The sequence below is a fragment of the Schistocerca gregaria genome, chromosome 6 (genome assembly GCF_023897955.1).
Source record: "Schistocerca gregaria isolate iqSchGreg1 chromosome 6, iqSchGreg1.2, whole genome shotgun sequence".
Classification (NCBI taxonomy): Eukaryota; Metazoa; Arthropoda; class Insecta; order Orthoptera; family Acrididae; genus Schistocerca; species Schistocerca gregaria.
The window spans coordinates 230,705,008-230,720,117 of record NC_064925.1 but is presented as its reverse complement, the minus strand read 5'-3'; the positions used below and the strand labels follow the sequence as shown (position 1 = coordinate 230,720,117).

Here is a 15,110-nt window from a genome sequence, read left to right as displayed (position 1 = left end):
GACCACTTATGTACTGCAGAAGGGAGACTAAATTTTCTGGATGTGCTAGTTTACAAGAAACAGGATGGCAGCTTAGGTCATACAGTTTACCGGAAACCCACGCATACGGATCGTTATCTACACCGGGATTCGAACCACCACCCACAACAAAAGCGAGGCATAATAAAAACGTTGTCGGATAGAGCGAGGAACATCTGTGAACCTGGGCTACTGGATACGGAACTGGAACACCTCACTGATGCATTACTCAGGAATGGTTACTCGGCTACTGAGATAAAAAGAGCGTTAAGACCGCCGCGTGAAAATCATAGCAATGCACAAGCGCTTGCAAAATCGAAAGTTTTCCTGCCTTTTATTAAGGACGTCACTGACCGCATAGGGAAAATATTGAAAAAACGGAATATCGCGGTGATTTACAAACCTACCCGGAAGATACAAGAACACCTGAGATTGGCTAAGGATGCTCGTAAACCGCTGGAAAAAGGAGGAATTTACAGGATCCCGTGTAGTTGTGGGGAGGTATATGTGGGTACCACAAAAAGAACGGTCAAAAAACGACTAGAAGAGCACAAGGGCAATTGTAAAAGGGGAGAGATTGATAGATCAGCTGTTGCGGAACACGCATTGCAGTCAGGAGACCACCACATTTATTTTGATAGAACTAAAGTACTGGCAGCCACAAGCGGATATCATGAAAGGCTTTACAGAGAGGCTATAGAGATTATGAAACACCCCAGGAATTTTAATAGGAAGGAGGAGGGCGTGAAATTGAATGACATCTGGATGCCGGTGCTGAAGAAGATGTGTACCAGTCTTCCGCCATGGGATGATAGCAACAGCGGACGGCGGCAACCGACAACGGCCAATTGCGCTCGCGTATTCAAAACATGTGACGTCACGTCTATGCGCGGGAGCACGCGAAAACAAAAATTTGCTGCAGTCAGTAGTGAGACAGTGTGTGTTTCGGAAGTTAACAGAAGCCACGAACCCCCTTGAAGATGTCCTCCGCAGATGGGGACGAAACGTTGGTTTACAATGCGAAATCCATCAGACCACGGCATAACAGCCCGGAAAAGAATTTTATTAATCATGACAGTTCCGGCCGTGAAAGTTTACATTTTACAATTGCTTATGTACTCCATACATTCGGTTGTTACAGCTATTTAATCTTTCTTTTAATTTGTTTCTGTATCACTTTTTATGTTTAATACTTCTCGAAGTATTCCTGTCAAATAATAATTTTATTTGGTTTGTTTACTGATGTCAACTGTTCTGCAGACATAATTTTCGAGTTCGGTACTTACGTTTTCCTGTTTTCCCCTTTGTATCTATTTATTGTTCAACATTTAAATTACAAGTTGCATTACCAACACACTCTCAAAGACGACTTTTACTGTGTGTTCTTCTATGTATCAATCAAGGTTACATCTTTTCAAATGTTGTTTATAAATATTGTAAGTGCATCGGTAGCAAAATTATGCAAAAATGTCATGCTAGCCTTCCAAGACGAAAATCGATTACAACAATACATTAATCCTGTGCATCACAGGCGTGTCACCACAAATTCTTTGGACGAACTTGTTTACCGCTGCCAGCCGGTGTGGTCCAGCGGTTCTAGGGGCTTCAGCTTGGAACCGCGCGACCGCTACGGTCTCAGGTTCGAATCCGGCCTCGGACATGGATGTATGTGATGTTCTTAGGTTATTTAGGTTTAATTAGTTCTAAGTTCTAGGGGGCTGATGACCTTAGATGTTACGTCTCATAGTGCTCAAAGCCATTTGAACCATGTTGTTCACTGCTGGCATTCCAAACAAAAAATTTATTTGGTCCAGATGCGTTGTTGCTCCTGTATGAGTCCTAATGTCTTCATTAAGAGCGCCAGCTTCGTCAGAAAATCCATCATCACCATCGTCATTGTTGGCAGATGAAAACAAATGGCTATAATTTAATCAGGAATCATCGCTTTGAAACAAGAATTCTTCCAGTCTGACGCCATTGAAGTTTCACCAAACCCGTGGACTACTTCTTCTAACTATTACCTTTATTTAATCTATGAAGTGAATCCAATTTTATTTCAGATCGACACCACCTTCTATATCTTCGCCAAGATCCATTAAAGGCGAATGGATGAAATTAAAATTAACTATTGTTGTCGCTGTTACTTCCGAGTTATCAAATACTGCACAGTTGTTGTACAGAAAGTATAAAATCGATCCAGATTCATTGTTGATTGGGATTAATAAAGGCTGAAGGGGTGGGCATCGCATGGGGGAGGAGCGGGGGGGGGGGGGGGCTTGGACAGACGAGGCCCCAGTGGAAGAAAAATTTGTTTAGCTCAGTGAACAGCCGCAACATATGGTCGAAGAATTTACAGTTCAGAAAATGTGGCCTTTGATAAACGTACGTCCGAAAATATGAGAAGTATCAGTGTCACTGAATTACACAACACAGAAACGGAGTGTTTACTCAGAGTTATCAGTATTTCACTAATCACTGCAACTACGAGCACTGGTCTCAAAACTGTGGCTATATGAGCTTGTAAATTAGTCGTTTCCGCTTTCGTTCGGGAAGTCAGCTTCTTTATTGTTTTGTGGGTCCTTCACTTTCTGGCTTGCTTTACTGAAATTCCTTTGGTTCACCGATTTTATCCGTGGATTTGCGAACCGCATCGGATTTGTTGTTGGCATCAGGTACTGCCAGCCTGGGAATTCCAAGTGAGCAAGATCTCATTCGGCTAACTGAAAAGTATTCTCTTGTAACGGAATACGTCACATGTGCTGGTTCTCTTAACTGGCGACAATAGACTTACACGAAACACCAACCCAAAAACCACGGCTAATGGTCCTCTTAAGATGACCAATATAGGCCTACTTATAGAAGTGATTTATTCGGAACTGGGAATACCATAAGACTTCAATTCCACAGTTTACTGGCGACGTACAACATTCCTAATATGAGCACTTCGTTCTTAGTCTTTCACTGCTATTTTTCCCTCCTTGTTCTTGTGCATATTGTATATTATCCGCCTCTCCTTATAGCTTATCCTTAGATTTCTCCTCATTTTTAACATATTGCACCATTGTACATTGTCTAACGCTTTTTCCAGGTCTACAAATCCTATGAAAGGGGATTCATTTTTTTTTCAGTCGTGTTTCCATTATCAACCTCAAAGTCATGATAGCCTCTCTGGTGCTTGTACCTTCCCTAGAGCTAATTAAAGAGATCCTCAGGGATACCGTGCGAAATTATGCATAACTGAAGGGTTAGGTCATCAAAATCCCGATCTGGTGGGAGAGCCCTGCCCATAATCCTCGAAACATTCTCATTTGGGGAGCTGGAGAATGTAGGATTTAGTAAGCACGAAGAATAGCGGTAGAAACTCCCCCGGTGTGCCCTCGAGCATTAGTTTCCTGAAATGTAAGCCAGTATGGCTTGCCACGAAAGGCAACAAAACGGTGGGTACAATATAGTCGCCGTACAGCTGTGCTGTATGAATGTCGCGGGATGAGAACCAAAGGGGATCCCGCTATGACAAAAACTGAAGCATGCGATTATCACTCCTGGTTATCAGGCTGTGTGGCGGGTGACATTCAGATTGGTATCCCACCTCTACAATGAGAGCTACCTAGCAGCAGAACCTTCTTCTTTCTGTTAGACTTTGCAACTGACCCGGGCTCCTAACTGCTGATGACTGCTGCATGTTCCCTACATCTACAGCTACAAGAGGCTCCTCTCCACTCAACTCTGACAGTTGGTCAAATCCATGTACGCAGAGTATAACTGTCTGAATACCTCCTTCTCCTAGCTGCCTTCTTCCCAACTGCCAGTTCCCGTTCTCCACCACTCTTCACCCTCCTCCACCTATCTAGTTCCTCCTTTGCGTGTCGTAACTGTACCTGAAAGGCACAGCTCTTACGCTCCGGCTCCTCTATCAACTTATTTCTACTACGGGTTCTGCATTCTCAGGAGAGAATCTCGCTAGATTGCCCACTGCCTTCCCCACCACTTCCACAAATGAAAATATTTTGAACAAATCCCACACAGTACACAAACCTACGACAGAGCCCACATTTGTCACTTATGGTAAAATTTTGCAGTTACTGAAAAAGAACTATACATCTACGTTATGGCTTTGAGCACTATGGGACTCAACATCTGTGGTCATCAGTCCACTAGAACTTAGAACTACTTAAACCTAACTAACCTAAGGACATCACACACATCCATGCCCGAGGCATTCGAACCTGCGATCGTAGCGGTTACGCGGTTCCAGACTGAAGCGCCTAGAACCGCACGGCCACACCGGCCGGCTACGTTATTTGAGTTACACCAGTAGAACTATTTATAGAACTAACAAAAGGAACTAACAATAGCCGTCTCTAAATTCTCTGTCTACTAAGAAAGCAACGAAACTAAACTAAACTCATTCCGAAGAGGCCCAAAGGTACCGACCGGCCGCCGTGTCATCCTCAGACCACAGTTGTCACTGGATGCGGATATGGAGGGGCATGTGGTCAGCACACAGCTCTCCCGGCCGTATGTCAGTTTCTGATACCGGAGCCGCTACTTCTCTATTAAGTAGCTCCTCAGTTTGCCTCACAAGGGCTGAGTGCACCCCGCTTCCCAACAGCACTCGACAGACCGGATAGTCACCCATCGAAGTACTAGCCCAGGTAATACCAATACCAACAAAACTTCACAAAATTATTAGCTTCATGAAATTCAAGCCGCCACTGGAACACTCAACGAAGTTAAAAGACTGAATGAAAAATTTATTGAAATATTTCATTGGAAACTATAGGAAACGTCAGCTGAAAACTACAGCACGAAATTTACTAAACGACTTCAACGCGCAGAAAGCTGTAAAAAAAACAACACAGTAAACGAACGTTTCCAAACGTTTATTAAACTGTTATTTCGCCACAAACAGAGCGAAACACCACTGGAAACTGTTAAATTTAATAACTGTGTAACAGTGCACAAATAACTTTGTCAGTACTTAGCTTTATAATCGCGACAGCAACAACTGCACGCCGCAAAATGTAAATGCTCTACTCCTGGCGTTAATGTTGGGTAATCAGTCATGGCGCCAGCAGGACAACCATACAAGAAAAGTATCTCCTTCTGCTACACTGTCTGCAATAAAAGTTTGAACACAACCGTTCCGAACCTTAATGTTCACGCCATCTTGTGGATGTCTTAATTTAACTTATTGACTGATGTTAAAAAATGATCCACACCAACATTCGAAGGGACTTCACTTAGACAACGCACCAGAAAATTTTGATTAATGTATTAATTTGCCGATTGAGATTATGGACATGCCACTTAGCTATGCAATAGGCCCATCATTACTACCATTGGACTCTTGAGTACGTATACTGCGTTAAGGGAACCACAACCTGCCTATCTAACCCATATTAATTCAGGCATGTATTTGACCCATTTCTGTAAAAACTATTTGACGCAGGACCTCAATATTTTTCTGTATGTTACATGATGCTAGTAGAGTGAACTGTACTAAAACCTACTTTATCCATATTATACTTTTTAAGAAATACGTTTTTAAATTTATTATCAATAAATATTAAGACGTTTCTGCAGAAAATATTTTTTGTGACCTTCCTAATGGGAGAATATTAATGAATGTAGTAACAGAGGTGGCTTTCTACGTTATGCAGCGTCTGAAAATTTCATTCATTTATCTATGATAGTTTCTGATATTATGGGGCATATGAACTGAAAATTTTAGTCTGCTGGAAATTGACTTAAAAGAAAAAGCTTTTGTAATTTGTTACGATACATACAGTTAATTAAAACTGTCCTGCTGCATATGCTGGCCCTTCTTTGACCTCTAGCAGGTCTTCAAGCTTCTTTTCACGTTCCTGGATGTTTGTCTTGATTTCTTGGACATATTAGATGCAGACCTGTCTGCATCGACAATCCTCATTTTATCGCAATGTTGCAGCCCAGTGATCATATTTTCACCAGGATTAATTCCCACCATTTTCAGTACCCAACAATTCATTCATTTATCTAAGATAGTTTCTGATATAATGGGGCATATGAACTGCAAATACAATACAACTGAATGTAATAACAGCATCATGAAATCCTAGTTTCATGGTAAGCACGCCTACAAATACAGTTTTAGGAAGGCGGTTCCAAATTGTGCTGTTGAAACATTAATTTGGGTTCTGCGTCTGCCCATGCAGGCATTTACTTATAACGTTAGGATGACCCAAGTCTCTGAAAATAGGTTTAATTGCTGTAATAACAGCAGCAGGAAGAGAATGCTGGTGAGAATAAGATTCTCCGGTTGCCTCAGACCTATTATATTTGCACCACAAATTTTCTCCTGATGGACTCAATCCATGACATAGCTTATCATCAGTAGAGGACTTATGGAAGAATATGCCCAAACATCTCACTTCATTGCCTCCAGTTTTTTTTTATTTCTCCTAATTGCTTGCCCATAGTATATCTGCAAGTTTTCTATAAAAACTACTCACAACCACACTTGAACAAAACTAACTGTCTGTTTGAAAGTTCGTTGTTTACAAACAGCACAAACAAAAGAATACCGACCGTTGCATCCCAAGGATATCCAACATACACGGGAGTAAAAAAAAAAAAAAAAAAAAAAAAAAAAAAAACGTAACGTGCAATGTAGGGGATATAAAGATCTACATCTAAATCTACAGCTTCATCTACATCTCCATACATACTCCGCAAACCACCATAAGGTGCGTGGTGGAGGGTACCTCGTACCACAACTAGCATCTTCTCAACCCTGTTCCACTCCCAAACAGAACGAGGGAAAAATGACTATCTATATGCCTTTGTACGAGCCCTAATCTCTCTTGTCTTATTTTTGTGATCTTTCCACGAAATGTAAGTTGGCGGCAGTAAAATTGTAATGCAGTCACCCTCGAATGCTGGTTCTCTAAATTTCCTCAGTAGCGATTCACCAAAAGAACGCCTCCTTTCCTCTAGAGACTCCCACCCGAGTTCCTGAAGCATTTCTGTTACACTCGCGTGATGATCAAACCTACCAGTAACAAATCTAGCAGCCCGCCTCTGAATTGCTTCTAAGTCCTCCCTCAATCCCACCTGATAGGGATCCCAAACGCTCGAGAAGTACTCAAGCATAGGTCCTATTAGTGTTTCATAAGCGGTCTCCTTTACAGATTAACCATATCTTGCCAAAATTCTACCAATGAACCGAAGACGACTATCCGCCTTCCTCACAACTGCCATTAATACTTGTCCCACTTCATATCGCTCTGCAGTGTTAACGCCCAACTATTTAATCAACGTCACTGCGTCACTACTAATGGTGTATTCAAACATTACGCGATTCTTTTTCCTATTAATCTGCATTAATTTACATTTATCTATATTTAGAGTTAGCTGCCATTCTTTACAATAATCACAAATCCTGTCCAAGTCATCTTGTATCCTCCTACAGTCACTAAACGACGACACCTTTTAACATTTTTAATGTTCGGATAATAAGTTGCCGTCTCTTTAATCTAAGAATTGAAGATCAATGCAGCTAGCCGCTATCTCTGTGTAATGTCTTGTCTGTATAGACGTGTATCTGTTGTCTTAATATCCCTTCACCTTCACACATAAGTCTATACAGTAAAGTAAGGCCCTCCCAGTTCTTGGCTGATCCGTGATGAGACAGGCGAAAAATTAGACTAATTGAGAATTATTAGTATTATCTCTATTTTCATTCGCTCTCTCTCTTTCTCTCCTTTATCTATGTATAGTTTTTAATATAAGATTTCATTACATGATACAGTGATAAAAAGAATCAGCCAAATAGAATCTTTGGTGGAGTCCTTCGTCTTGGTAATCAGCGGCTGGCTTGCTGTAAGAGACCTTTACATTTATTATTACTGTTAAACACTGCAGTCAGTCGGGAGAATCAATCGTTTGTACAATTTGTTCCTTTTACGAAAGATTACTAATTCCAGATGTGTACGAAGCCTGTTTGGACGATCTAACAGAGACTCAGTGATAGCAGGCTCTCTTCGACACAGCTGAAACTTCCCCACTAATTACAGGGCCCACGTGATCAACAAATGATTCAGAAAAAAACTCATTCGTTCATTCACTCCAGAACAAAAAATTTCAAACCTTATTTATGGAGGAAATCGTATATTAAACCCATCTGCATTACATGTCCAGATCTCCGGTGATTCCACGCCTTAATTATTTTTCTTTCTCTTCAAAACAAACCGCTAGCGGCACAAATGTTAATTGGCTCGCTTTAGCGAGAAGAAAAGCAGAATATATATCTCTCAGAAACACTTCAATCTCTCAACAGATACTCCAAAAGCTGTACTAGTTACCACTCTAACATCCATGGAGAATGCAAATATGCATCTCTGTTATTTCAAAGAAGAAATGCACTAAAAAATACTTTGGCGTCGACGAGTTGTCACCGCATATATTACCAGAAAATCAGCTTAGATAACTTTTCTAAAGCGAATGAATGTGGATGGTTTGATTGAAAATGATTAATTGGTGCGTGGTAGAGGGTATATGCTGTGGGGACATTACAACCTTCCCATACACCACAGCATCATCATAAACAGCCGGACATTGCTATCCACCCTATCCAAAAGATCATTTCTGTAGATAGAAAACAACAGCGGACCTCCACATATCCCTCGGGCACTTCAGATGATGCCCTCACCTCCGATAATCATTCATCATCGAGGAAAATGTACTGGGTTCTATTACTTAAGAAGTCACATATTTAGGGCCCAATCCCATGTGCTCGTACTTTAGTTAGGAGTCTGCAGTGCAATCTAAAATATATATGCAGAAATCTGGGTGACAGAAAAGTGAGCGTGGCACATAAACACACGTGATAGGATAACGCTCTTGAAATGCTGTAAAAAATTTTTTTTCACCAAAATCCTTTTCAGAGTGCTTAAATAAAACCTTAATCTATCGAAATATGATGAAAACAGAAAATTCATTTTTTTCGGCCTGAACCACGGTGTAGTCCCCTTAATATGTGATTGGAAATATGATTATTACGTAATCAAACATACTTTCTTTGTATGGGAGTGGAGTACACAGCTGCTGAGGCTTCTCCAAGTGTGGCTGATACGTCACGGAAAACTCTCAGGTTCACCCTTGCAGGGATTGTCGGTGAGACGCCCCCCTTGTGTTTCAGGAGATGGGCGGCGGCAGCACTGGGAGCAGCAGTACCGGTACCAGTAGCAGTAGCTGTAGCTGCAGCAGCCGGTGTAGCGCCTAGCGGCCTGGAGTGCTGCCGTCCCCGCCGCCGCCGCGTCGCCCACCGACCACCGGTCGACCTCCGCTCCTCTACACTCTATACTCTCTCGACCGCGCCGCGCACCCAGCAGCCGCCACCATGCCCGGCTTCGGCGCGCTGTCCGCCATCAAGGACAAGGCGTCCAGCGTCTTCTCAGGGTGAGTACCATCTCCTCAATTACCTGCTACACTACTGGACATTAAAATTGCTACACCAAGAAGAAATTCAGATGACAAACGGGTCTTCACTGGACAAAGATACACTCCTCGAAATTGAAATAAGAACACCGTGAATTCATTGTCCCAGGAAGGAGAAACTTTTATGACACATTCCTGGGGTCAGATACATCACATGATCACACTGACAGAACCACAAGCACATAGACACAGGCAACAGAGCATGCACAATGTCGGCACTAGTACAGTGTATATCCACCTTTCACAGCAATGCAGGCTGCTATTCTCCCATGGAGACGATCGTAGAGATACTGGATGTAGTCCTGTGGAACGGCTTGCCATGCCATTTCCACCTGGCGCCTCAGTTGGACCAGCGTTCGTGCTGGACGTGCAGACCGCGTGAGACGACGCTTCATCCAGTCCCAAACATGCTCAATGGGGGACAGATCCGAAGATCTTGCTGGCCACGGTAGTTGACTTACACCTTCTAGAGCACGTTGGGTGGCACGGGATACATGCGGACGTGCATTGTCCTGTTGGAACAGCAAGTTTCCTTGCCGGTCTAGGAATGGTAGAACGATGGGTTCGATGACGGTTTGGATGTACCGTGCACTATTCAGTGTCCCCTCGACGATCACCAGAGGTGTACGGCCAGTGTAGGAGATCGCTCCCCACACCATGATGCCGGGTGTTGGCCCTGTGTGCCTCGGTCGTATGCAGTCCTGATTGTGGCGCTCACCTGCACGGCGCCAAACACGCATACGACCATCATTGGCACCAAGGCAGAAGCAACTCTCATCGCTGAAGACGACACGTCTCCATTCGTCCCTCCATTCACGCCTGTCGCGACACCACTGGAGGCGGGCTGCACGATGTTGGGGCGTGAGCGGAAGACGGCCTAACGGTGTGCGGGACCGTAGCCCAGCTTCATGGAGACGGTTGCGAATGGTCCTCGCCGATACCCCAGGAGCAACAGTGTCCCTAATTTTCTGGGAAGTGGCGGTGCGGTCCCCTACGGCACTGCGTAGGATCCTACGGTCTTGGCGTGCATCCGTGCGTCGCTGCGGTCCGGTCCCAGGTCAACGGGTACGTGCACCTTCCGCCGACCACTGGCGACAACATCGATGTACTGTGGAGACCTCACGCCCCACGTGTTGAGCAATTCGGCGGGACGTCCACCCGGCCTCCCGCATGCCCACTATACGCCCTCGCTCAAAGTCCGTCAACTGCACATACGGTTCACGTCCACGCTGTCGCGGCATGCTACTAGTGTTAAAGACTGCGATGGAGCTCCGTATGCCACGGCAAACTGGCTGACACTGACGGCGGCGGTGCACAAACGCTGCGCAGCTAGCGCCATTCGACTGCCAACACCGCGGTTCCTGGTGTGTCCGCTGTGCCGTGCGTGTGATCATTGCTTGTACAGCCCTCGCGCAGTGTCCGGAGCAAGTATGGTGGGTCTGACACACCGGTCTCAATGTGTCCTTTTTTCCATTTCCAGGAGTGTATATTATACAAGAACTGACATGTGACTACAGTTTCACGAAATTTGGGAGCATAGATCCTGAGAAATCAGTAGGCAGAACAACCGCCTCTGGCTGTAATAACAGCCTTGATACGCCCGGCCAATGGGTCAAACAGAGCTTGAATGGCGTGTACAGGTACAGCTGCCCATGCAGCTTCAACACGATACCACAGTTCATCAGGAGTTGTGACTGGCGTATTATGACGAGCCAGTTGCTAGGCCACCATTGACCAGACGTTTTCAATTGGTGAGAGATCTTGAGAATGTGCTGGCCAGGGCATCAGTCGAACATTTTCTGTATCCAGAAAGGCCCGTACAGGACCTGCAACATGCGGCATTGCATTATCCTGCTGAAATGTTGGGTTTCACAGGGATCGAATGAAGGATAGAGCCCAGGATCGTAACACATCTAGAATGTAGCGTCCACTGTTCAAAGTGCTGTCAGTGCGAACAAGAGGTGACCGAGATGTGTAACCAATGTCACCCCATACCATCACGCCAGGTGATACACCCGTATGGCGATGACGAATACACGCTTCCAATGTGCGTTCACCGCGATGTCGCCAAACACGGATGCGACCATCATGATGATGTAAACAGAACCTGGATTCATTCGAAAAAATGTCGTTTTGCCATTGGTGCACCCAGGTTCGTGGTTTAGTACACTATCGCAAGCGCTCCTGTTGTGATTCAGCGTCAACGGTAACCGCAGCCATGGTCTCCGAGCTGATAGTCCATGATGTTGCAAACGTTGTCGAACTGTTCGTGCAGATGGTTGTTGTCTTGCAAATGTCCCTATCTGTTGACTCAGGGATCGAGACGTGGCTGCACGATCCGTTACAGCCATGTGCATAAGATGTCTGTCATCTCGACTGCTAGTGATACGAGGTCGTTGGGATCCAGGACCGCGTTCCGTATTACCCTCCTGAACCCACCGATTCCATATTCTGCTAAGAGTCATTGCAGGTGTCGGTACCGGCGCCAACCTTGTTTGTATGCTCTGAAAACATAATTATTTCCATATCACAGCATCTTCTTCCTCTCGGTTAAATTTCACGTTTGCAGCACGTCTTCTTCGTGGTATAGCAATTTTAATGGCCAGTAGTGCATTACACGCCCATTCAGATGAATTGAGCAGTCTTAAGGATATAAACATTCAAGTGAGCTTTACCACGCACCATTGTTATTTTTCCGTGACTATTCTTACATGATGATGGAAGATACATTTTTGGGTTACTAGCTGGAAGCTATACAAGATGTTTCACCGACGTATAATCACCCTCTTAAAAGTGAAACAATTAGATAAACAGATATTGAAAGTACTATGTGATAGCAGAGAGGGGTAAGCCAGTGAGGCAATGAATAAAATCATCTCAGTGTGCAAGCTCCGTCACCTCGAATAAACCACAGGAGCTTTCGATAGCTATTTCTGTCATCGTCATCTGGTGTAAAAACCATTAACAGGCGGAGCTGGCCTTCTGTTCTGGTTCTGTAAGTGCGATAGCAGAGCATACAAAATTCGTTAGAGGGCAGAAGTGACGGATGCCCGGAAAGCGAGCTAGGCGTCACAATAAATTCCAGTCCGGAACCTGTGACATCAGGTAGTGCAAGGGGCTACCGCTTCTATATGAACAGATCACCGTGCCAGCCACAGCATTCAGTCGGTTTTACTCCTGATGATGATGATGATGAAAATGAGAGGGACAGCTATCGAAAGCCTGACTATTTTAAACAAACTGATGCGGCTTGTAAATCGAGAAGATTCTATTTAGATAACCCAGGGCATAATATGCGAAAGACTCAGAGGATCAATGAAGCTATTAGTAACACCACGGCCACTTAGAAGCAGCCATCTGGCATGCAACTTGTGAATTTCATTTCGACCGGAGGTCATACGACATGTAATGCAGGCAGAGAAATACACGAGATAAACAACGGTTTCTTTCATCTTAACGTAGTTTGTCTACTTCTCTAGTTTTCTCACATTTTGTAGAGAACAAGGAAAATGCTGGAGATAGCACATATAAGCTACAAACTCAACGTGTTGTCCAGTGTTATCCGCTTCACCCATTCCCCATGGAACAAACCTATGTGCTGGAATGCGAGCACAACCAACAAAAATCCTCAGTTTCCTCCGTGATATGTCGAGAACTACGACCCCTACTGTTACCGGATGATACTGGAAGAGCTTCATCAGTAGCCGCTTTCGATCGTCCAGATTTCTCTTTCTCCTTATCTGAGCTAATTTCATGGAATTTTGCGAGATGATTCATCACAGCACTGCGTGTAAACTGTGGTTCGTCTAGGTAAGCCTTGCTTGTAATCCTCTGCAATAATACAGGTGCTCCTCTCCTCATGTCATCAGGATGACCTCAATGTATTAGGCGTAGGTTAACGCCATCAGCTTTCGCAGTACAAAGAACAAATATCAGTCATAACTCTATACTGAACGAACACTGTTAAGACCGAAATCACTCGCCGTCCCTGTAAGTAAAAGCTGCAGTTCTGACCAGATCAGTATTGATATTCTACAGCAATAAGCTTACGAAATAGGAAATCTACAAAACAAAAACGACTAAGATGTGGAAATATGTCGATGTTTTACACGTAAAGTGATAGTACAATCTGCCATCTACGCGCAGATAAGAGGAAATCTAAACTTCAGTCGGAAAAACTAATGAGTAATAATACATTATTGTAAAGACTGCATTGCGAACTGTTTCCTAAGCTGTAAGTACCCAACAAAAAAAGCAAAGCTGTATTACTCCAGATTGTATCCAGTGAGCATGTGTTAATGTAAAAGGTGAAATGCATCGTAAACTAAACAAATATAGACTGCATCAAGAAAAATGTGCTTCATTTTGTGAAACGATATTCATTTATTGCAGTTCGTAAAAGAGATGAATTACAAATATGTTTCTCATCGATGTATAATGGTTTTCCGTAATTGTGTTTCACTTATGGAGTAACTATCCAACACAGATTAATATTAACAGCAAAATTTAGTATTCTTTATATTAATTTTAACCAGGTGAAGTACTGCATAATACTGCGAAATAAGATGAACTATTGAATTATAGTGTTTTACACGTCTCTGCACACAGTGTTTAATCCAGAATGTTCCTACATTAGTTGAAACTACGTGTTTTTACATGATTCCGGAGAGACGATTTTGCATCACACGATTTGGTTCGGTTGGCAATGTTTCTTCCACCATTTAACATGAAGTACAGTTTCGCTTATTTCAGTCATCAAAATCGTATGCTATTAGCTATTAGCTATTAGAAAATGAGTTAAATTGCTTGTATTAAATACCATCATTAAATTGGCGATATTGACACAGTGGATCGCCATGTTTATAAAAGTATAGCGTATGGTATAAACCGTTAGAAATATATTACGTTGACAGAACTTCAATCAAATAAATCATCTGAATGATGGAACAACGCAATTGTGTCGCGATTATAAGAGTGATGATAGAATTCTTGAAAAGTGACGTAAATAAGATAAGACAGGCTGACTGAAAAAGTCACGTTTCTACCCTAGTGTGAAGCATCCTTCTTGTGTTTATATTGCAGCCCCATTTGCAGTTGTAGTATTGCTATAAGAACCCTCAAACGAAGCACATTCATAAAATGCAAGGATTATGTTATCGCTATTGCCTGGATTATGAAACGTGAAATTAATTTGTTCCCTACACTTGTAAGAAAATACAGGGTGAAGATCTGACATACTTGTCTTCTTCATTTTTGGAGTTATATCGTTACGGTACTTTTATGCATAAAGCTAAAAATTTGTGCCAAGGGTAAAGGAAAATGTAGCAAAGTCACATAAAAGAAACCATGCCTTTATGAGACCAAAATTTGATCTGCTTCAAAAAATATGTAAGTGAATCAACAGTTATGCGACGTTTCATCCCAAACTGTAGCCTATAAGGACTGGGTTTTCTTGAAATGTAACAATGCTGTCATAAATGATTATGAATCAACGTCATAGTTACTGAAAGCGAAATATTTTTTACGAGGGTAAATAAACGAAAGCGAGAACATCTGTTTCCCATGACGTGGCGTACTGCCACAGCGCCTAGCTACGGAGACGATAGGCATAT

The 15,110-nt window shown here is 43.1% G+C and overlaps 1 protein-coding gene across 1 annotated transcript in view; it reads left to right on the top strand.

Moving 5' to 3' along the window:
- LOC126278974 (vesicular glutamate transporter 1) overlaps positions 1 to 15,110 on the top strand; it is an 885,812-nt gene that overhangs the window by 56,079 nt on the left and 814,623 nt on the right. The window contains exon 2 of the mRNA XM_049979269.1: positions 9,200 to 9,459. Coding sequence (XP_049835226.1) covers positions 9,401 to 9,459 — 59 coding nt within the window. The 5' untranslated portion in view covers positions 9,200 to 9,400. The remainder of the gene's footprint in view (positions 1 to 9,199; positions 9,460 to 15,110) is intronic.